This window comes from Xiphophorus hellerii, chromosome 2, assembly GCF_003331165.1.
Source record: "Xiphophorus hellerii strain 12219 chromosome 2, Xiphophorus_hellerii-4.1, whole genome shotgun sequence".
Lineage (NCBI taxonomy): Eukaryota > Metazoa > Chordata > Actinopteri > Cyprinodontiformes > Poeciliidae > Xiphophorus > Xiphophorus hellerii.
In genome coordinates, this window is record NC_045673.1 from 23,557,227 (window position 1) to 23,580,566 (window position 23,340).

At 41.7% G+C, this 23,340-nt stretch overlaps 1 protein-coding gene across 3 annotated transcripts in view; it reads left to right on the forward strand.

Moving 5' to 3' along the window:
- shisal1b (shisa like 1b) overlaps nt 1-23,340 on the forward strand; it is a 61,715-nt gene that overhangs the window by 15,852 nt on the left and 22,523 nt on the right. For all 3 annotated transcript variants that reach the window (XM_032589068.1, XM_032589077.1, XM_032589087.1), the window contains one exon: nt 20,213-20,422. In XM_032589068.1, the coding sequence (XP_032444959.1) occupies nt 20,356-20,422 (67 nt within the window). In that variant the 5' untranslated portion in view covers nt 20,213-20,355. The remainder of the gene's footprint in view (nt 1-20,212; nt 20,423-23,340) is intronic.

Sequence of the window (23,340 nt, forward strand, 5' to 3'; positions counted from 1 at the left end):
TGTTTTGAAGTAAATTGTGAAAACATTTAAATTGCTGCAGTATCTGTCTAAATCTTAATATCTGAGTGGTTAATCTCCATGGCAACTCAGCTGCAGAATGCTTTAAAGATCAAAAATAACTCAGAGGGACTAAGTTTACGAATCTAACGGGATGTTGGCATCTCTGAGAGATTTAAGGTGGAGAGAAAAAATAATTTCATAATATATTCACCACATAGTAATGAAGTAAAAACCTTAATGAAATCCCAAATAAGCCAAATGAAAAATGGGTATTTTAATATTTTATGAAGGTAAAGATTGATTGATTTATTTGACAAATACATCTCAAGTTTTAATATAATTTTCATATTTTTCAATTTTGGGACATTTTTATTTACCGAATTGTGACATTTCTGGCTTTCCGTTAGCCTGGCCATTGCCTTTCTACACAAATCCACCTGATTCTCATCTCTCTTCAGGACTACATCTAGGTTTTCTCCTATTGAGCTGGATTTCTCAGGTTGAATTTGGATGGAGGAATAAAAACTGGGTAAAACGCCTCCAGCAAGCAATCATCTTTCAATAGCTGATGGTCTGGACTCTGTACAAATCAAAATGTTGAAAACGGGCAGTTTTTTTTTTTTCATACTAGCTTTCAATACGTGCTACGGTCTGAATTGTTGCCACTGGGCTTTAGTCTGCTATTTGTGACATATTTAGATGTGAGGTTCCTCATTCTGTTCACGGCCGCTCACCTCCAGCCCAGATCCTGTGTGCAGTGGTGAGGTCTGGTGGATCAGAGAGCAAACCTGAAGAAGGCTGTACCTGCTCTGTAGGTCGTGTTCCTCAGGTGACAGTCGCGGTACGGTTGATTTATGTCAAAGTGATAGAGGGTGCCTGACCCAGAGCAGAGGGAGCCACTGAGGATCTGTCTTTGTCTTTTCTACCCTGCCTGCAACGCAGCGGGCATTTTGAATAGCTCTGGGCCAGCCTAATGAACCCTGAGTCCAAAGTTGTGTCTGCATCCAAAACATTTCTGTGTTTGGGAAGTGGAGTGAAGGAGTTCTTCTTGATTTCTGTGTAGCTTTCATTTAAGGCCTGCGTTTTTCTCCCCAAACGGGTGTCTGTTGAAAAAGAAAATATTCCTGCCCATAAGAATCTCTGCACAATCCACACACAGCATGCTCATTTCACTTCGTCAGTTGCTTAATAACATATAATAGCTTAATACTCGTGTAGTTTAGTCTACTCCGTACTGGCATAGCAAAGCACCTGAGAAGATGGAGCATGAGCTTTGGTTAATGGTCTCCATGTGGCTGATGGAAGCCAGACAATTTTATTTAGCTAAATTGTTTTTAATAAGTAAAAATTATTGTTGAGGGTCACAGGCAGGCCTCCACACACACAAAGAGAGAAACACACACATAAAAAAGAACATTGAGAATGAGAAACAACATTCGTTCAAGCCACCTCCCCCCTGCCTGGCCCTGATCTTGGGTCGCACAAATCAAACTATGATTGCAATACTTTTTGTTGATCTATCACATAAAATCATAATAAAGGACATTTGCGAGGTATTATACACTAAGTATCTAATGTGCGTAAGACTGGAAGTTTAACCCTTTTCACTGTTTAAGGTTTCACATTGAATATTTAAAATCACTTTGGATTTTGAGTTTTATAAATATTTGCGATGCATCGTATTGCTGATAACCTTGAAATTGAAGAGATCAAGTCCTTTAGATCAGAGTTACCTTCTGATAGATGCTAACAGAAATGTTTCAAACGGCTTTAATAGAAAAATCTTTATGTGAAAAACGTGAGCTATTATTCTGCCTGGCTTTTTGGGGGGTCGTGGGAGAATAAGCCACATTTTCCATTCTGGCATGTAGAGCTAAATTAACACCAAGCAGGATGGTTTCCATCATGTTTCAGGTAGTGACAGAGCAGACCTCCTGCAGGTTAGAGATGGACTACACATCTTCTTCCTCTTCTGTTAGTCTAACAGACCACATCAGAAACAACAACAACAATAAAAAAAAAGACCACACATGCAGTTTAGCAGAAGCGCTGCACACTAGTTGAACTCGTCACGCTGCCAAACTGGTCAAAGTCTGCCCAACAGGCGCTATGGCAACCCTGTTGTTTCTCTCCTTCAGCTTCCACCCCCCTTAAAGATGGACTATATTAATTTCCTGTATTATACATTGTGGTAGCTAATTATAAGGTGGTACATGCTTCCCTGTGTCTTCTGTGACGTCGACGTCTCCCAGGCGACATCAATCCACTCGACCAAAACATGCTGCTGCTGCCTCTGGGCTTAATTTAGCAGATTTGATCTGGAAAATGTATTCAGCATCATATATACCAAAAACTACTTCTGTTTGATTCTGTGTTTTCTATTAAATTTATGTCGATTCCTGCAGCTGGAACTCTGTGGGGTCGGCTATTACTCCAGCCCTGCTTCGTCAGTTCATAACAAAGAGACAGCATGTTAAAAACAGCTGAGTTTTTTTTTTTGCCTAGCGTCTCTAAATGATTCACTCAGTTCATTGCCTTGTTATGTTAACTGAATAATTCAATTATGTGCATGTTTATCTGTATTTAAACACTGTTGAGATTCATATTAAGTACTGTAGCTAAAACGTATTTCTTTTGGACATTAGTGCTTTAGATTATTATTATTATTATTATTATTATTATTGTGTGTCCTCGGGTTCATTGGGGCCTGCCATGCAAAGCAATGGCAGGAACCTATTACTCTACACCCAACAAGTGTCTCTTTAATATTCTTTATTTTTCTTCCATAACCGTTAATGCGGCTCATACCGCTGCGTGCACACCTACAAATGAGGTATCAAAACGTGCAGAAATACCTGAGAGAAAAAGATAATGCAAGGTAATATTATTGCATCACCTATGGCGGTGCACTAGTGGAGGGCAGTGAAGTGCTAATGTTTGTGCTAATGTTAATGTACTGCCTTGCTATGAAAGGCAGCGCACTAACCTAAGAGAGAAAGATAATACAGGCTAAAATTATTGCACCGCCTACGGCCGTGCACTAACCAGAGGGGAGTATTAAGGCTTTTATTTTGAAATTTTAAATATACTTCATTTTAAATGTCCAAACTAATCCCATGAGTAACAGCGATTGGGTGGGATCTTAGAACTACGGGAGGTTCAAACTCCACTCATCATTTTTAGCTCACAGAAAAAGCAAACTGACCAATAAGATTTAGGCTTTGGGTGCCCTTTGACCCCCACAGACTCACACTGACGTGCGCTACATACAAGATGTTTTGGGACAAAAGAACTTTTTCTTCTCCATAATTTTGTTAATAGTAAACAGGGTTGGATAATAGAAATACAATAACTTTTCTTTTTTTAATTTAAAGGAAAATCTCTCAGTGCGTCCAGCTGTACAGCTGCTGCTGCAACAATCCAAACTCTCAGTCACTTGTGGGCAATTTAGAATCACACAGAAAATCTCCAAAAGGGAATCAAACTCAAAACTCTGAACTAAGAACTTCTGATCATATAATAGCAATTAACCATAGCTACCATGGTAAATTATTACTGATAACTACTGTCAGTAGTCCCTAACATTAACATGATCAGGCAGCATGTAATCATAAAAAAAAAAAAAATTCCCTTCTCACCCACAGCGAGTGGTTCTTATCCTCTGAGCTCGGGTCCTCTACCAGAAGCCTGGGAGCTTAAGGGTTCTGCGCAGTATCTTGGCTGTGCCAAGGACTGCACATTTTTGGACTGAGATGTCTGATGTTGTTCCTGGGATCTGTTGTAGCCATTGGTCCAGTTTGGGGGTGACTGCCCTGAGGGCCCCGATGACCACAGGCACCACTGTGGTCTTCACCTTCCAGGCCCTCTCCAGTTCCTCCCTGAGGCCCTGGTATTTCTCTAGTTTCTCGTGCTCCTTTTTCCTGATGTTGCAGTCGCTTGGTATTGCTACATCTACCACAACGGCTTTCCTCTGTTGTTTATCCACTACGACAATGTCTGGTTGGTTCGCCATTACCATTTTGTCTGTCTGGATCTGGAAGTCCCACAAGATCTTAGCTCTGGCGTTCTCCGCCACCTTTGGGGGTGTTTCCCACTTTGATCTCGGGATTCCAGTCCATATTCTGCACAGAATATCATATATATATATATATATATATAAGAAAATTTATGTCTGTATCACACAAGTAGCCCTTCGTGTTACTCTGGACCCGTGAAGTAGCTCCCAGTCTCTAAAAGGTTGGTGACCCCTGATCTAAGAAATCTGGGTGAATGAGAAAGACAACGGTATACTTTAAACTTCTACTTTAATAATTCTGTCTTTTCCACTTTTCCTTCTCTAATGTCTCCTCCCACTTAGTTAATTAAGAAAACAGAGAAATAAATATATGGTAAATATGGCATCCAGAAGAGCTTAGAAAGTTCTCAATTAACTATTGTTCTATTGTCTTTTCTGCAAAGAAAATATCATAAAGCATAACTTATTTTAAATACTTCATGTGAATAGCTGCACATTTAATATGCATGTCTTAAAAGTCTTAACTGTGACATTTGTAAAGCATTTCTTGAGGAAACAATGATAGTTCCCCTCTCTGCTATAGCTATCCCCAAACATCCTGGTACCAGCAACCCCCAAGCTTCCCTCTCTGCTGTCGCTATCCCCAAACATCCTGGTACCAGCAACCCCCCAAGCTCCCCTCTCTGCTGTCGCTATCCCCAAACATCCTGGTACCAGCAACCCCCCAAGCTCCCCTCTCTGCTGTCGCTATCCCCAAACATCCTGGTACCAGCAACCCCCCAAGCTCCCCTCTCTGCTGTCGCTATCCCCAAACATCCTGGTACCAGCAACCCCCCAAGCTCCCCTCTCTGCTGGCGCTATCCCCAAACATCCTGGTACCAGCAACCCCCCAAGCTCCCCTCTCTGCTGGCGCTATCCCCAAACATCCTGGTACCAGCAACCCCCCAAGCTCCCCTCTCTGCTGGCGCTATCCCCAAACATCCTGGTACCAGCAACCCCCCAAGCTCCCCTCTCTGCTGGCGCTATCCCCAAACATCCTGGTACCAGCAACCCCCCAAGCTCCCCTCTCTGCTGTCGCTATCCCCAAACATCCTGGTACCAGCAACCCCCCAAGCTCCCCTCTCTGCTGGCGCTATCCCCAAACATCCTGGTACCAGCAACCCCCCAAGCTCCCCTCTCTGCTGTCGCTATCCCCAAACATTCTGGTACCAGCAACCCCCCAAGCTCCCCTCTCTGCTGTCGCTATCCCCAAACATTCTGGTACCAGCAACCCCCCAAGCTCCCCTCTCTGCTCTTTTTTTCATTAATTAAAAAATCCAGGGTGGCACCCAGTACCCCAGCGGTCCCGAATTATACATGCCAAGAAGAACAAGCCCAACTCTCTGGAATACGTTCAGTTTTGGGGTTTCTTCCTCCTGAATTTGTGGCTCAATCTTGTGTTTTTCCACCCTGGATTCCATTCTGTCTATCTTGATTTTTAAAGACACGATCTCCTTATTCAATTCGTCGTTCTCCCTAGTAAGCCACAGCAGTCTTTCAGTCTTTTCTTTCAAAGATTTTTCTGCATCAATTTTTGCTGTGGCCCGCTTCCGTTCTAGTTTTATTGTTACTTGTTGCATGTTGCAATAATCACTTTGCATTTCTTTAATTGTCGTCCTTTTTTCGTCCAATTCCAAATTAATTTTAACAATTTGTTTTTCATAAAACTCATTCGAATTTCTGAGTAGGTTATTCTCTACATGCCAATTTGTTGGGTCGTTGGTCCTGTTCAGTCTCTCTAGTTTCCTCTTCAGAAGCTGTTCTGTTTTCTGAAGCTGTTCGTTTTCCCTTTTCAGCTTCATCTGGTTATTCTGGAGAATCTCTAACTTTCTTAATATGAAATCTTTCTCCGCCATTGTTTCTTTCTCGTTCGAACCTTTAACTGCAAATGAATTTCTCTGTGGAATCTGGGAATACAAAGACAGTCACCAGTGATGTCACAAACAGGATGTGTGACATCACAGTTCAACATCATAGCCACAAGAAGTCTGTTGGGTGTGGGGGCTGAGGAGCCCAAGTGTGAATAAAACACCAAGAGACAGGTAGTAAGTTTAAGTTATTGTATTCAAGCTTACAGTTTTGCATAAATTTATGGACTAGTTCGGCAAACATCAAAGAAGCTCATAAACCGACGACCCACCAGAACCGCACACGGTAAAAAGCTCTGCCGGGATCCAAACGACCGCTCTTAGAACTACGGGAGGTTCAAACTCCTGTCATTCATTTTTATGTCGTGTCTCCCAGTCCTCCCTCATCGCCCCCTGGTGGTCCCAGTGCTCCCTTGTCCCTTCGCAAGTCAGTTACTGCTCTCCTTATGCATTGCTATGGGCAGGCCCCAATTATCTTGAGACATTTTTTTTATTCGTCATCTTGCCCTAAAGAACTACTGTTGTAAGTGAATCAGATCTCTCTTTTGGTTTCTGATTGAGTCACAGAGTGCATATTAAACATAAATGCAGCAGGCAAAACTCTAGTGTCTTGTAATATTCACAGCTCTGCCTCTGATAATTGCTACGCTTCACATTCATGAGTGTTCTTTTAAAGATTATAGTACAAATTAATTGGGGGAGGGGGGCTCACCCTCTAAAATTTGAATTTCTAACACTTAAATAATCCATCCGCTTCAGGACGAGCAGCCAGCTAAAGAAGGCGAGGTGGTGTAGTCTAACGGTACAAAATAGACCATCACTTACATTTAAAAAAAAAGAAATCAGTTATATAATGCCCGAAAGAGCAATTACCTGATGTAAAAACTGTCAAGGCTTTTATTTTGACATTTTTATTAAGATTAATTTAAAATTGAAACACTAACCATGTGTAACAATGGTTGGGTAAAATCAATTATAAAATGCCCAAAACACAAGTAATTCTAAAGGCCAGCTCAGTCCTCCTCTGTAGTAACTGACAGTTCCGCCATGTTGTAGTTCTAACCTGCATGTTCTGCCATAGTTAGAACTACAGTGATGCGTTTTTGTAGTCCTAATCAGCTGCTCTGCTCTGTCCTGTTCTTTGTTCTGTTGCTATGGTAATGAAGCTTGTCTGTCAGACACTCAGGGCTGACAGAATTCTATTTCTTTGAGTCAGCCAGTTTGACTGAAAAAAGCAGTCCTAACAACTCCTTCCCGTTCGCGAACCGTGATACGTACTTGAAAACCGTTTGAAGCATCTGAGAGGGCTATTTGTCGTCTCCGATAGTACCACGATTCATATTCTCTACCTCACTCACAGTAATAACAGCGATGAGAGAAAGATGGTGTGCGCTGAGCTCAGAAATTTTTCAGAAATGCATTGAAGTCAATCTGTGACTATCCTCAGAGGGATATTGAGGCTTTTATCTTGAAATTTTCAGTAAGCTTCATATAGAATTGTTGTTTGGGTTAAATGAGTTATTTACTGGCAAAACAGCCAGTAGTTCTAAATGGCAGCTCAGCCCTCTGTTTTAACTGAGTGTTAGTTAGAACTACAGATATGGCGTTTTTGTAGTCCTATCTATTAGCATTAGGTCAAAGGCTAAAGCTAATAGATAGGCATTATCTGCGCAAGCCAGTGCCTTAACCTGACATAACAAGATAATGCAGGCTAATATTAGGGCCCAATAAAGAGACGTTCTATTGGGTGTGGAACAATAGGTGCTTTCCATGCAATGCATGGAGGCAGTGACTGACTTGCTTTGCAAGTCAGTGTTTTCAAGAAGGTTAGGGATGCAAATTTTCTAACCTTGAAAAGTTGAAGATTTTAGAAATTTGGAATGAAGATGATGTCATGGAAAAGAGAACTTCCAACTACAAACACTTGTTTGGATTCTTGTTGGAAAGAAAGAAAATGGTTAAAATACCAGTGGAAACCATTTTTAAAAAAAAATAGTACTTAACAGTTGATTTCTTTTTACATAAAATCATGGTAAGTCTGGCTATTTTTAGACCAGGGGTCACAACCTTTTTGAGACTGGGAGCTACTTCACAGGTTCAGAGTAACACGAAGGGCTACTTGTTTGATACAGACATAAATTTTCTTTACAACAAAAATTCATTTAAGTAAATATGATTACATGCTGCCTGATCATATTAATGTTAGGGACTATGCACAATAGTTATCAGTAAGGACAGCTATGGTTAATTGCTATATTGTGGTCAGACGTTCTTAGTTCAGAGTTTTAAGTTGGTGAGGTGGGGAACGCCGAAGCCTAAATCTTATAGGTCAGTTTTCTTTTTCTGTGAGCTAAAAATGATGACTGGAGTTTGAACCACTCATCATTTGAACCTCAGGTTCTGCTTGAGCTTTTTACAGTGCGCGGTTCTGGCAGGTTGTCGGTTTATTAGCTTTTTTGTGATTTTGCGAACTGAACAGCTGACGGGTCACCTGCGGGCTGACACAAGCAGATGTCGAAAAAAAAATGTCTGACAGACTGGAAGGTACAAAACTATCACTGCACCTGACCTGCAGGAGCACAACCACCTCTCCAACGTCGGCACAAAACTAAACCACTAAAGCAGCGCACCCTTTTTTTTCTTGTTTTTTACACAAACGATGCTAAATAATAAAGACATTGAAGCGAAGCAGTGAGATCCACGGAAAGAGGAGGATTGGCGGGATCTTAGAACTACGGGAGGTTCAAACTCCACTCATCATTTTTAGCTCACAGAAAAAGCAAACTGACCAATAAGATTTAGGCTTTGGGTGCCCTTTGACCCCCACAGACTCACACTGACGTGCGCTACATACAAGATGTTTTGGCACAAAAGAACTTTTTCTTCTCCATAATTTTGTTATTAGTAAACAGGGTTGGATAATAGAAATACAATAACTTTTCTTTTTTTAATTTAAAGGAAAATCTCTCAGTGCGTCCAGCTGTACAGCTGCTGCTGCAACAATCCAAACTCTCAGTCACTTGTGGGCAATTTAGAATCACACAGAAAATCTCCAAAAGGGAATCAAACTCAAAACTCTGAACTAAGAACTTCTGATCATATAATAGCAATTAACCATAGCTGCCATGGTAAATTATTACTGATAACTACTGTCAGTAGTCCCTAACATTAACATGATCAGGCAGCATGTAATCATAAAAAAAAAAAAAATTCCCTTCTCACCCACCGCGGGTGGTTCTTATCCTCTGAGCTCGGGTCCTCTACCAGAGGCCTGGGAGCTTAAGGGTTCTGCGCAGTATCTTGGCTGTGCCAAGGACTGCACATTTTTGGACTGAGATGTCTGATGTTGTTCCTGGGATCTGTTGTAGCCATTGGTCCAGTTTGGGGGTGACTGCCCTGAGGGCCCCGATGACCACAGGCACCACTGTGGTCTTCACCTTCCAGGCCCTCTCCAGTTCCTCCCTGAGGCCCTGGTATTTCTCTAGTTTCTCGTGCTCCTTTTTCCTGATGTTGCAGTCGCTTGGTATTGCTACATCTACCACAACGGCTTTCCTCTGTTGTTTATCCACTACGACAATGTCTGGTTGGTTCGCCATTACCATTTTGTCTGTCTGGATCTGGAAGTCCCACAAGATCTTAGCTCTGGCGTTCTCCGCCACCTTTGGGGGTGTTTCCCACTTTGATCTCGGGATTCCAGTCCATATTCTGCACAGAATATCATATATATATATATATATAAGAAAATTTATGTCTGTATCACACAAGTAGCCCTCCGTGTTACTCTGGACCCGTGAAGTAGCTCCCAGTCTCTAAAAGGTTGGTGACCCCTGATCTAAGAAATCTGGGTGAATGAGAAAGACAACGGTATACTTTAAACTTCTACTTTAATAATTCTGTCTTTTCCACTTTTCCTTCTCTAATGTCTCCTCCCACTTAGTTAATTAAGAAAACAGAGAAATAAATATATGGTAAATATGGCATCCAGAAGAGCTTAGAAAGTTCTCAATTAACTATTGTTCTATTGTCTTTTCTGCAAAGAAAATATCATAAAGCATAACTTATTTTAAATACTTCATGTGAATAGCTGCACATTTAATATGCATGTCTTAAAAGTCTTAACTGTGACATTTGTAAAGCATTTCTTGAGGAAACAATGATAGTTCCCCTCTCTGCTATAGCTATCCCCAAACATCCTGGTACCAGCAACCCCCAAGCTTCCCTCTCTGCTGTCGCTATCCCCAAACATCCTGGTACCAGCAACCCCCCAAGCTCCCCTCTCTGCTGTCGCTAACCCCAAACATCCTGGTACCAGCAACCCCCCAAGCTTCCCTCTCTGCTGTCGCTATCCCCAAACATCCTGGTACCAGCAACCCCCCAAGCTCCCCTCTCTGCTGTCGCTATCCCCAAACATCCTGGTACCAGCAACCCCCCAAGCTCCCCTCTCTGCTGGCGCTATCCCCAAACATCCTGGTACCAGCAACCCCCCAAGCTCCCCTCTCTGCTGGCGCTATCCCCAAACATCTTGGTACCAGCAACCCCCCAAGCTCCCCTCTCTGCTGGCGCTATCCCCAAACATCCTGGTACCAGCAACCCCCCAAGCTCCCCTCTCTGCTGGCGCTATCCCCAAACATCCTGGTACCAGCAACCCCCCAAGCTCCCCTCTCTGCTGGCGCTATCCCCAAACATCCTGGTACCAGCAACCCCCCAAGCTCCCCTCTCTGCTGTCGCTATCCCCAAACATCCTGGTACCAGCAACCCCCCAAGCTCCCCTCTCTGCTGGCGCTATCCCCAAACATCCTGGTACCAGCAACCCCCCAAGCTCCCCTCTCTGCTGTTGCTATCCCCAAACATTCTGGTACCAGCAACCCCCCAAGCTCCCCTCTCTGCTGTCGCTATCCCCAAACATTCTGGTACCAGCAACCCCCCAAGCTCCCCTCTCTGCTCTTTTTTTCATTAATTAAAAAATCCAGGGTGGCACCCAGTACCCCAGCGGTCCCGAATTATACATGCCAAGAAGAACAAGCCCAACTCTCTGGAATACGTTCAGTTTTGGGGTTTCTTCCTCCTGAATTTGTGGCTCAATCTTGTGTTTTTCCACCCTGGATTCCATTCTGTCTATCTTGATTTTTAAAGACACGATCTCCTTATTCAATTCGTCGTTCTCCCTAGTAAGCCACAGCAGTCTTTCAGTCTTTTCTTTCAAAGATTTTTCTGCATCAATTTTTGCTGTGGCCCGCTTCCGTTCTAGTTTTATTGTTACTTGTTGCATGTTGCAATAATCACTTTGCATTTCTTTAATTGTCGTCCTTTTTTCGTCCAATTCCAAATTAATTTTAACAATTTGTTTTTCATAAAACTCATTCGAATTTCTGAATAGGTTATTCTCTACATGCCAATTTGTTGGGTCGTTGGTCCTGTTCAGTCTCTCTAGTTTTCTCTTCAGAAGCTGTTCTGTTTTCTGAAGCTGTTCGTTTTCCCTTTTCAGCTTCATCTGGTTATTCTGGAGAATCTCTAACTTTCTTAATATGAAATCTTTCTCCGCCATTGTTTCTTTGTCGTTCGAACCTTTAACTGCAAATGAATTTCTCTGTGGAATCTGGGAATACAAAGACAGTCACCAGTGATGTCACAAACAGGATGTGTGACATCACAGTTCAACATCATAGCCACAAGAAGTCTGTTGGGTGTGGGGGCTGAGGAGCCCAAGTGTGAATAAAACACCAAGAGACAGGTAGTAAGTTTAAGTTATTGTATTCAAGCTTACAGTTTTGCATAAATTTATGGACTAGTTCAGCAAACATCAAAGAAGCTCATAAACCGACGACCCACCAGAACCGCACACGGTAAAAAGCTCTGCCGGGATCCAAACGACCGCTCTTAGAACTACGGGAGGTTCAAACTCCTGTCATTCATTTTTATGTCGTGTCTCCCAGTCCTCCCTCATCGCCCCCTGGTGGTCCCAGTGCTCCCTTGTCCCTCCGCAAGTCAGTTACTGCTCTCCTTATGCATTGCTATGGGCAGGCCCCAATTATCTTGAGACATTTTTTTTATTCGTCATCTTGCCCTAAAGAACTACTGTTGTAAGTGAATCAGATCTCTCTTTTGGTTTCTGATTGAGTCACAGAGTGCATATTAAACATAAATGCAGCAGGCAAAACTCTAGTGTCTTGTAATATTCACAGCTCTGCCTCTGATAATTGCTACGCTTCACATTCATGAGTGTTCTTTTAAAGATTATAGTACAAATTAATTGGGGGTGGGGGGCTCACCCTCTAAAATTTGAATTTCTAACACTTAAATAATCCATCCGCTTCAGGACGAGCAGCCAGCTAAAGAAGGCGAGGTGGTGTAGTCTAACGGTACAAAATAGACCATCACTTACATTTAAAAAAAAAGAAATAGAAATTTTAAAGAGACATGCAACAAATATAACATTTGGGGTGAAGAAATTTAGATATTTTTTTTTTCAGAGCAGGTATTTTATATTTTCCAAGAAGTCATTTTTCAGTGTGTTTGAGAAAGGCTGTGCACACTTTCACAGTGTTCTCGCTTTCTCCAGAAAGAGTAACCTTGTTGTTGTTGTTTTTTTAGCTCCATGCACTCCAATGAAGAGGTTTCCATGGAGATTAGGAGAACCTTCGATTACGTATTGACGAGAAACCTTCCTGACCGACTTCTAATGCGGCAGCCAGATGAAGAGGCCCGGGATACGGTGTGCTTGAAAATCTGGGCTGTTAGCTAGCAAATGCTAGAGCAGAAGTTCAGGAAACAACTAAAGCACAGTTTTCCCCCAATGGCTATTCATTAGATAACAGGTTGGATTATTTACAAATCCAAGTACACGCAGCATGAATACAAGTCTGCTGCGTTTATGTTTTGATCATAGCCACGTCTTTGAGTTCAGCTAGCTGTACTAGCTAGCAGACGGGCAGATATCAACTATCAGTTGGTCAACTGTGAAACATTTTGTCTTGAAGCTATGATTTAAATCCAAGTTAAAACCTAAAGCAGTGTTTCTCAAACAGCCTGAGGACCACTTAGCCCAATTTAGCAAACACTCACGCACAACCTAACTTGAAATTACAACCCAACATCTAAATATATGCAACCTGAAATTAAAGTATTAGTCTCTTAACTAAGGAGAAGTTTTATAAATGTGACTGGCCATGACAAAACCATAAACAAGTCAAGGGAGTTTTGAGTTATTTACAAATTCTGAAAATGTAGATTGTAAGCTTTCCAATAAAACGCACGGAAATAAAAAAAATTATTTGTTCTTAACTATAAGTGTTGTGTGCATAAAAATCATTTTAAGGCTATTTGTAATTTAGAAGCACAATAAAAGAAAAGTTATTTTGAGTTGCTTTGGCAGAAACAAAAATGCTCTTCTGCACAATTATTCACCCATTCCTATAAAATATGTTGTATTTATTTGCCGATAAATCGTTTTTAGTTAAATAAAAATTATAATAGATGTTGACATGACCTGGTTTTACGTCACGTACCCACTGTTATGTTTAACTATAATCCTTTGATAAGCTAACTTCACGTATCGCGCGGCAAATAAACGGTCGTTTACATGCAGTACCTTGCGGACCAGTAGGGGACGCCCGCGGACCACAGTTTGAGAAAAACTTACCTGAAGCACTAACAGAAGGAGTGGAGCCCCGCGAACGAGCTGGTTTCCATGGAGACAGAACGCAAGCTAGGCAGAACGCAAGCTAATGAAGAGCCACTGTTGACAAAGACGTCTTCTCAGGCCTCAAGAAATGCGACAAGTGTCGCTCTCAAGTGTTGTTGGATCTGCTGCATCTAAAGGAAGCCACTACGTCGCCGACGTCATCCAGACAAGATAAGTGCAAAGTTTCGTGCGCCGACAGCAAATCCCTATTCCTGACCGTCTTCGTTAGCTGCTCTCCGTACAGTTCGTCCGCTCTCTGTGCAACATTACAATAATTAGATCGCAGCACAGCCTCATGTCACGGCGAAACTCAGAAGGGCTTTTGAGAGAGGCTCTAATGGCACACAAAGTGAATGAAAGCCCATTTATTACGACGACAGTCGAAAGAAGCACTAATTAGGCGCAGGGCTTATTGCAGTTGATCAGCCCTTGGACACAAGCCCATCAGCAGAGCCACTCCCAGGCACTCATGTGAAAATGAAGCCCCATCTCTAACCGGCATCTGACTCCTAATGCTCTCAGGCTCACGAGTTTAGTGGTGATTGATTCTCCACATAAACATGTATTAAGACCACTGCAGCAGCATGGAGAACAATGTGGCACGTAAAATAAGAGGCTTTCATATTTTCTCTAATCTATTAATAAAAAGTTGTAATTTTAAAAGTTGCTTAGATAAAAAAAAAAAAAAAAGATTTAAGACCACACAGCTATCTTTTTTTCTTTGAAAGCATATTAACAAGTCACATACTTTGAAGTTTTTGGAAGTTTTCATCCAAACAAAACTAAAACTTGCAGCAGGACAGTCATGAGATATGGCCAGTGTATCACTGTGTCTAATCTCCAAATAGCCCAAAATATTCCACTGCACATTTCCTCATTACACCACTGACAGATCTGGGTCTCGTGCTGTGTTGTGATGAAAAGTGTGTTAGTTTCACAGTGGTTGTCGCAGTAATTGGTCACTTCACATTCATTTCTTCTCCTTGGCTACAGTGAGGAGCACGTAGATACATAAATTAACTCCTTGGGTTTTTGATTAATTATGAGTTCAAAGGTTTTATTTTTACATGTTTGTGTTCGGAACTTTTTAAAGAAGAAAAATAAAATGTTAATAGACAACGGCCATCTTCTTGATCTGCGTGTTGCACGAGCGTTGCTGCTCTACTTTCCCTCCCAGGAAGCGCTACACTTTTCTCCATGCTGTATTTGCCTCCCTGCATGTTTACAGTCCATGTTCTGCTTCACTACCGTCAGACTCTTTACACAAACCCATCAAACCCTCACTTCTTCTTTGCAAACAAGCGCGGCACTCTGAACCTTCACCCTTTTATGGCTGAACAGCGCAGGTAGCCGTGTAAATTTTGTGACTCCATGTGAAACAGATAAATCCTGGCGTACAAGTCATGTGAAAGACCACAGCAGACGTAAGAGTGTGTCTGTAAAAGACCGGGATTCCATGCCTAAGCTGACGTATTGTCATCTGACGCTGCGCTAAAGCCGGAGCGGAAATAAAAAGAGTGGGGAAATCTATAAGAAATGCCACTCTAACAAGGCTCTTGGGACCCTGGCAGCCTGCGTCTCTCCAGCAGGAAGAGAGCGTCACTGATCAAAGATGTGTTTAAAGAATCCAGCACACAAAGCCCGCTGTGCTCCACAAACACATTCTCCATATTACATCCATGGATTGGTTTGGTGATCATGTGCAGCCTTCAGTCGAAGGAAGCAAAACAACCAGCAGGAACTCTGGCAGGTACAGCGTTCCTCCAACATGTTTGTTTATCCACTCAGGCTCCATTAGGGTAGCGTAGGTTTTCTATAAAATGTGATTTCTGGTGGTGATAAGTCGCAATATAAAGGCAGCAGATGGTTTTGCATAAAACAGAACAAGGATGACTGGAAAAGGAGGCCTTCATAGGTCTCTGGGCTCATTCGCTTAATCGGATCAGGTCAGGAGAGAACTCGCTCTAATGCTGACGAACAGCTGTGGCTGCGGGTTTAGCAGCTCTGGTCACATGATGATATTTTTATTACATGAGACAATGCTATTTTTACAGGGCCCACTGCGCTTCTTGCCAACTGGTGGCATACCATGCTGGTGTTGTTTTTGGAGATCAGAACTTATTATTATTGTTAAACCTTTATTTATCCAGGATAAAGATGTAAATTCTCATCTTCAAAAGTGGCATGTATGACATAAAATCTTTGAAAGTTACATACAAAACAACAGTGCATTAAGAGGTACAATGTCAAAATGTGTAAAATAATAAGTACAAAGTCATGGTTAAAGTTGTAGCATGTAACTTTTATTAAAAAAAATTATGTCTTTTATATATTTGTTTAAACTCTCACCATGTTGTGACAGTTTGGTATGAGACAGATGTTCAGTGAAAAAACTCAGGCTCCTCCACATCCTCCCGGTGGCCATCAGCAGAAATGCACTGCTCCTGGTCAAAAGCAACCAATCAGAGTCAGGAGGGAGGTCTTGGCATTGTCAATCAACCTCATGTATGTGCTGCTGATTGTGCTAATGGATGAGAAACAACTTACTTTTACAGGAAAACTGCTTATCCGCCATCATTGATGGCCACGCTGACTAGCCTTAGCATTCATGGCAGGCTCTGGTGTGGGAAACCTATAGTAGAGTAGCAAAGAGCAGGGTGGTGTGCAGCGGGTGCACGAGCATGATGGACAGCTCAAAGATACTCCTCCTGATTTGTTGTTTCTGACCAAGCTGTATATTTCTGCAGATGGCAATAGGAGCTCGATTTGTTCACAGATTATCTGTCTCATGTCATACTGTCATGTCGTGACAGTTTTAACAAATGTAAAAAAAACAACATTATTTTAAAGTTGATTACTGCAACTCTAAGAACAAAACCCTGCTTTTTCGAGATCAGAAATTTGTCAAATTTCTTCTTTTTTTTTACATCTCTTTGCTTCCTTCTTCTTCTTTGTTAGCATCTCGGTAATGCTCCCTCTAGCTTGCTTTGCATCTTCTTCATTCAGTAACAGCATCCACACCACAGAATATTGGGACCTGGAGCTCTTACATCTGGAGCAATACCTGATCGAAAACCAGTTTTTATCAAGCTCAAAACTGGTTCAAACCAGCCGATTCCTCCATGCATCTCTAGCCTCACACATTTAAAGCAAAATGCTTCTTAACCTACATATAAGCATTTATAGATAATTGACATTCCCCCCAAATTACGGCAATTAATTAGATTTATAGCCGTTGAGTTGAGGGTCCTTTTAAAGGATCTCAGAAGTACTTATGCTGCGAAGGTCTGCTGGACCCAACTAATGCAACTTTCCCCACACAGCCTGCAGCCAGGAGGATTTCAGCTTTGGCAGCCAAGTTGTGCTGAAGTGTGAATAGTGTGAAAATTGCCATGAGCCTTTTCTGAACTCAAGTTGTTGGGGAAGAAAAAAATAAAAAAAAGTCTGTGCTTGCAGTGTTCTTTTAAAATAGCTGAAGAAAAGATCATAGGTATTTTCTGTGTGTTTTCCAGTTGGCTGTAAAAAAATAAAATAAAATGACATCAAGAAAGTAAAAAATATGTCTGTTTTAAAAAAAAAATAAATCAGGACTTAATTATGATGTTGTTACTTTCTGGTTCTTTTGAGTAACACTAGGACAAAATCTTCATTATTTCAACATGTTGTGTAAAAGTCTTTGCAAAAGCCAATTGTCTTTGCGGTCCTTGAATGACCTTGATTGATACTTCACATACTTTGGCTGGTATTTTTACTTATTTTCACTCCAGCACCTGAATATTTGTAAAAGAAATGCATGAGTTTCTCAAGCACCTTCAGTCTGATTTATGAACCAGATTTATCAGCTTAGAGATCTGCTCTGAGGCAGATATGATCTGTGCTTTATTACACTGCTGAGCGTCTCATACAGTGCTCTTAAAAATATTTCGCAAATATTTGCAGATGATGAATCCAGCCAAAGTGCTTATTGATTGCGCTGCTTATTGGCATATTTTGCACAAAGCCTGTTTGGTTTCCTCATCATTTCGATCACAGCATCACTGCACTTGAAAAGACGACTGCTGCTCCATAAATAATGTAAAATGTTGACTTTGTTATAACTTTGCTCTGTCTCTACATTTGTAAAAAAAAACAAAAAACTTTCACCTTTCTGATTGCTCCTTTCATCACTAAGGTCTTTTAAGTAGTCAAGATCTTCTTTACATCTTTGAAAATAGTACCCTCGTCTATAAAATATGCAGCAGAATAACAGCATTCTTCATTCTGCTATGGGAATAATCGCAGCAGTGTAAACGTGTGCGCTGCAGTCTCTGCTAGTCTCTTGTCTTTAAATATTTCACATGTAAGCACAGGGGACGATTCCCTGATTAGATTGGGGTTTTTTTGTTGTTTGTTTTAAATGACACGGAATGGAGCTGCAGTCTTTCCTCTCTGAACATTAAATTCAGACCATACCTTCAATAAAAATATTCACCAATTTCTCTCCAAATGGATATCCTGCACTCCGGGTTTGAACGGCGCAAGAAAAAAAATAAAAGAAAAAAAAACATTAAAAGATGGTGATGCAACAATGAACTGAATATGGGCCTCGATTACTTTTATTTTATTTATTTATTTTTTTTCACTGGTGGCCTTCTGCGCTCATATAAGTGGTTTCTTTTCTCCTGGCAGCCGCCATTCCCTTGTCAATAATTCAGTAGTCAATTTTTTTTTTTTTTGCTACGCTCTCTCCTTGCAACCCACGCTGGGAGGGAGGTGAGAGGGGGATTTCAAATTTTCCCCTACGTCACAGGTGTCAAACTCCAGTCCTCGAGGGCCACTGTCCTGCAGTTCTTAGATGTGCCACAGGTACAAAACGCTGGAATGAAATGGCTTAATTACCTCCTCTTTGTGTAGATCAGTTCTCAAGAGCCTTAATGACCTAATTATTCTATTCAGGTGGTGCAGCAGAGGCACATCTAAAAGTTGCAGGACACTGGCCCTCGAGGACTGGAGTTTGACACCTGCGCCTACGTGAACTTGCAGCTGTAAAGCGGTGAAAAGTTCAGAGGTCACTTTTGAAGGCACACTTCGGCAAAGCAGTGAAATTACTGTCGCATGAATATTTAAAGGAGCAGATCGGGTCCATTGTATCATAGTCTGAGAGCAGAGAGCGTGTTTACTTTAAGGTCGCAAATCGCTCACTCGATTGTTGACGTAATTAGTAAATTAGCGTTATCGAACTGAAGCTGTCGAAGTGTGCTTTCTTCTTTGCTCTTAAAGCAACGCGTTTGCAATGGAAAAGGAAGGTGCGTGTCTAAGCAGGTTGCACCAGCGTCTCATTTATCTTACTTACCATCAGTGGACAGAGAACTGTGACGAAGATCCGAACGCTAACTGGGAAGGGAAGCGGTGAAACGAGGGGGATGCATGACCTCCCACAATGCATCATTTATAAGCAACGTGCTACTCAGCAGCTTCACGATCCAAACTCTTGACGCTGTGCTGAAGGAGCGGATTCCCTGCAATTTATTAAATATTTGATACAAACATGCACTTTTTTTCTCATAACACTGCATTTTTATTGCATTACTTGCACAATTTCCATGTTCAAACGACGTCATAGAATCGCATTAGCTTTTGATTTATCTCTTCTCCCTCTGACATAAATAAAGGGGGGAGGGGGAAACAGATTAAAGTTTAATTTTAAGACATTGCCGACGAAACCACTCGTAATAAAAAATGTATTTGACACCTAATCTTCCTTCCTGTTTTCAGTGTTTTGCGGAGAGCAAAACATTTGTCAGCGTTAAGTAGTTTGAAATTAAAATCTGCTGAAGAAATAACAATTATGACCTACTGAAGTGAATTCCTAATAGAGATTTTAAACAAAAAACTTTCTACATTTCATCAGTTTTAACGACGAGCATTAATATGTTATATTTTGTGGGCGATTTACCCATATTTTTTAAAAACAATACTTTGCAGCATACACTTCTACTCTGGGCCCTTTACTCTGATTTTCATAAGTAACTTACTGCTTTGAGAAGTAATACATAGAAAATGGTGTCTTATGTGTTTAATTTAGCTATTGTTGAAGAATGGCAGCAAGAAGTGCATCCAGTACTGAGGAACTCTTCCTCTTGATCAGTTTTATGGTTCTGCTGGCTCTATTGTCCTTCCAGGTGGGGAGGCAGCTACCACTGGGAGATGGGGTTGTTGTTGTTCCTCCTACCTCCAAATAATAGTTTTGGAGGTAGGAGGAATGTGTCAAAATGACATCTGGATGGACGTCAGGATACAGATGATTCACTGCAGCAACCTGCTGAAGTAATCCAGCTGTCAGATTGTCGTCTTTGTGTCTGTTCCAGCTGATCGCTTGAAGTTGCCGATACTTATGAGTTGGACTGAGCGGCAAACACAGAACCCGGTTTAGCTGCCGTCGAATTTCTTCGTTACAATTAAGCCAAACGCGGAACTATTACTTTACGTGAGATTTTGGACACATTTAGGGAGCCGCCATCGCCAGCGTTCGCTGCCAGGCAAGCTGTCGGCCCAGTTTCAGTAGAACGTCCAGAAACCCGAATCAGAAATCTTAATCTTTTCTCTCCCTGCTTGTCTTGTTCCCATCAGGAGTCCTGTCTCCCAGCAGCAGCCATGTGAGAGGAGCTGTCAGCATGCAGAGGATGCCCACATCCAGCTAAAACAGAGCGGTCCTCCCCCTTCCCCATCCTCCCCACCTGCTCCCATCCTCCTTCCCACATGAGGACAAGAAGATGACTATCACCAGCCGGCAGTCCTTTAATGTCCTGACGGTCATCTTCCTCCTGCTGTCCACTGCAGGTATGTAAAAGTCAGGATTGTGTCCATCAGCGAGTCTGCCTTTCTGGTCCCCCTCAAAGGTTTGTCCCATTAGAGGGGTCTGCAGACACCCGTGTGAGACCTTCAGAGGACGTTCATCCCTGTGCTCTAAAAGATAGACCTCGTTTCAGGAAAAAAAAAAAGCCTGTAATTTCGAGACATAAATGCAGAGAAAACAACGAAATGTGCAAACGTTTTATCGGAAAAAGCTGGGAGATGTTGATTTCTGAGGGTCAGAAGAGTCAATGTGAGGACAAATGCTGCGTTTAGAGCATAAACATTGTCGTATTTGGTAGGAAGAGCCCAAAAAGGGGCTACGTTTGTTGAAAAAAAGGACAGCTGTAATCAACAAGCAACAGAGAATGCTTATATATATTAAACTGATTTTAAAACATTCTTCTGCTGCTTTTTTTTCCTCCCCTCCAGGGGTCTTTTTGTGGGCTCTACTGTCCCTTATATGAAAGTAGGCTGACAGGAAAGGGGGGAAGACATGCGGCAAATATTGTCCGGTCCGGGACTCGAACCCGCGACGGCCGCGTTGAGGACTCAAGGCCTCCAAACGTGGTTCGCGCTATCCCTTACGCCACCACAACACGCCCTTCTTTGGGTTATCTTTCACAGACGTCCTCCTGACAGAGCTGGTGGAGCTGAGTCAGGTTTGTAGGCCGCCTCGCTCACAGATGCCTTTTCAAATTCACCCTTTGTAGGACTGAGATCAGGGCTTTGTGACGGCCTCACCAAAACATTGACTTAGTTGTCCACTTTATAAGTTGTCAGCTTTCCAAACAGGGGAGTTAGTCAACGATAATGTCTTTTTGAGTGTGCAAGGATAATTTGCAGTCAAAAATGTAAAACGTCACGCCAAATCCACGTGAAATTCAAAGTAATTTACTGGTGAACTCTGAACATTAATCAGTTTGTTTTGACTCAGGTAGCTAAACCTGCAATCAGACATGTTGCTCATCGCTTTCCAACTCTATTTATAAATAAGTTTTATGGGGGGGTGTTCCTTTTGTTGCTACACCATAACCCACTGTGTGTGTAATTGGAAATATTTCAAAACTGAAGACTTTGTCTTTGTTGTAAGCGAGAGAAAGGCTGTGTAGCCATAAAGTTGATGGTCAGAGGTGATGACTTTGCCACCTTTGCTCGTAACTTCTCTGTTTTCATAACTGAAAGACAAATTAAGCCATTATTTCACATTCTGAGAAATAAGAAGTTACTTTAGTCAATTTCCTTTTCTTTTAAATGAGAGTCGAATAAAATAGATCATTAACTTTAATGCCTCAGAGCAAAAGAAACAAGAAACGTACAGATGTGAAAGCAGCGACAGATCAACAGGAGCGCCGTGTGAACACTTTCTGACGTTCAGAGGCTTTTTGTTCCGCTTGCAAACAGCCGTGGTGCTGTCCAGCCTGTAAACAAACTACGTCGGGGAGAGCCCAGCTGTTAATGGCGTCCTGAATCTCAGGAGGTGTTAATGAAATTAAGCAGGTGGGTGGGCTACTTACACCCGAAGTGACACGAGAGCACGTCACGTCAACAGGCGTCCTTTTATTCATGCTTTGTCTGATGGTTATGAGGCACCGAGAGAGCAACAAATCATATTAGCATATCCACAAACAAGTTGCAACAGTACATATAACAATTTATCTTTTTTTTTTTTTACATGTTTCATGGACTTTCATGGACTAACCCTAAGAAAAATCCTAGAATTTACTTACTACTTTACTAATTTGAGCAGATGAAGGAGCACAGCGGAGAGAGAAAGGTCAGGGAGGAAGTTGTGGAGAAGATAAACCAGAGTTGGGTTATATAACACTATATTCCAGGCTTTAGTTGTCTCTCTTCAAACCCAGAAAGTGGCCATTCAGTGACAGATTATGCAAAAAGAGAATTAATCTGGGAAAACTACAAAAAAAACCTTCACAATTACACACTATTTTGTGTTGGAATATCAGAGAGTCTTGATTAGAAACGCTGACGTTTGTGGTCGTAACATGACAGAATGGGGCATTAGTACGTTTGCAAGGTTACTTCCTTATTTCCCTGTCAGTCTTTGGAGCTACTTTACGGCTACTTGTCGACTCCTCTCTGCTCTTTCCTTCTGTTCAAACAAAGGTTGAAGATTATTAAAGAGATACACACGAAGGCAGCCTCAGCAGTTTTCTTCATGAGTATGCACAAGTCTAACGGAGAGCAAGTGCTTGAGCTCATTAAGTGTGTGAATAAATGTCCTCTGTGCAGTTTTTATACCGCCACGGCGCAGCACAGCTGTCTCACTGCGAGCTGCAATATGTTTTCCTGCACTTATTATTGGTAATAAAAATGAGACAACGCTAAGTAGCTAGCGCTGATTAATGAGGACAAAAGTGGAAGAATTGCACCATGTTTTAATGTCACATTCTTTGTTCTTATGGAGTTGTTCTGCTATCAGATGGAGTCTGAGCTCACGTTGAAGTCGATTCCCTAGATTTTAATGTCAACAAAAAGGTTATTTTCTGCCCGATTCCACTGCAGAAGCTACATTATTTTATTTTTTCCCAGTAAACAGCAAGAATGCAGATATTTATCTCGCTCTGACGCTGAAGGAACTTGACAGCACAGTTCTATAGGAATGCAAATAAGCAAGAATTACCATTTGCTCAGTCCGGTTTTCTTTTACTTTATAACGATCCTCCTTTTCTAACTTTGTCCCTTCAGATTCCACATAAAACAGAGGGAGTGTGTTTTTGTTCTTTTGTTTTATTAACAAATTGTAAGGTTTTGTCCTTCCAGCTTCTACCAGAACACAATCCAGGAATTTGTTGGTAATTATTTCAAATCATGTGAAATAATTACGCGCGCGAGGATTGCATTTGGTTTTGGTTCATATTTGGTTATTTTTCAAGTTAAACCCT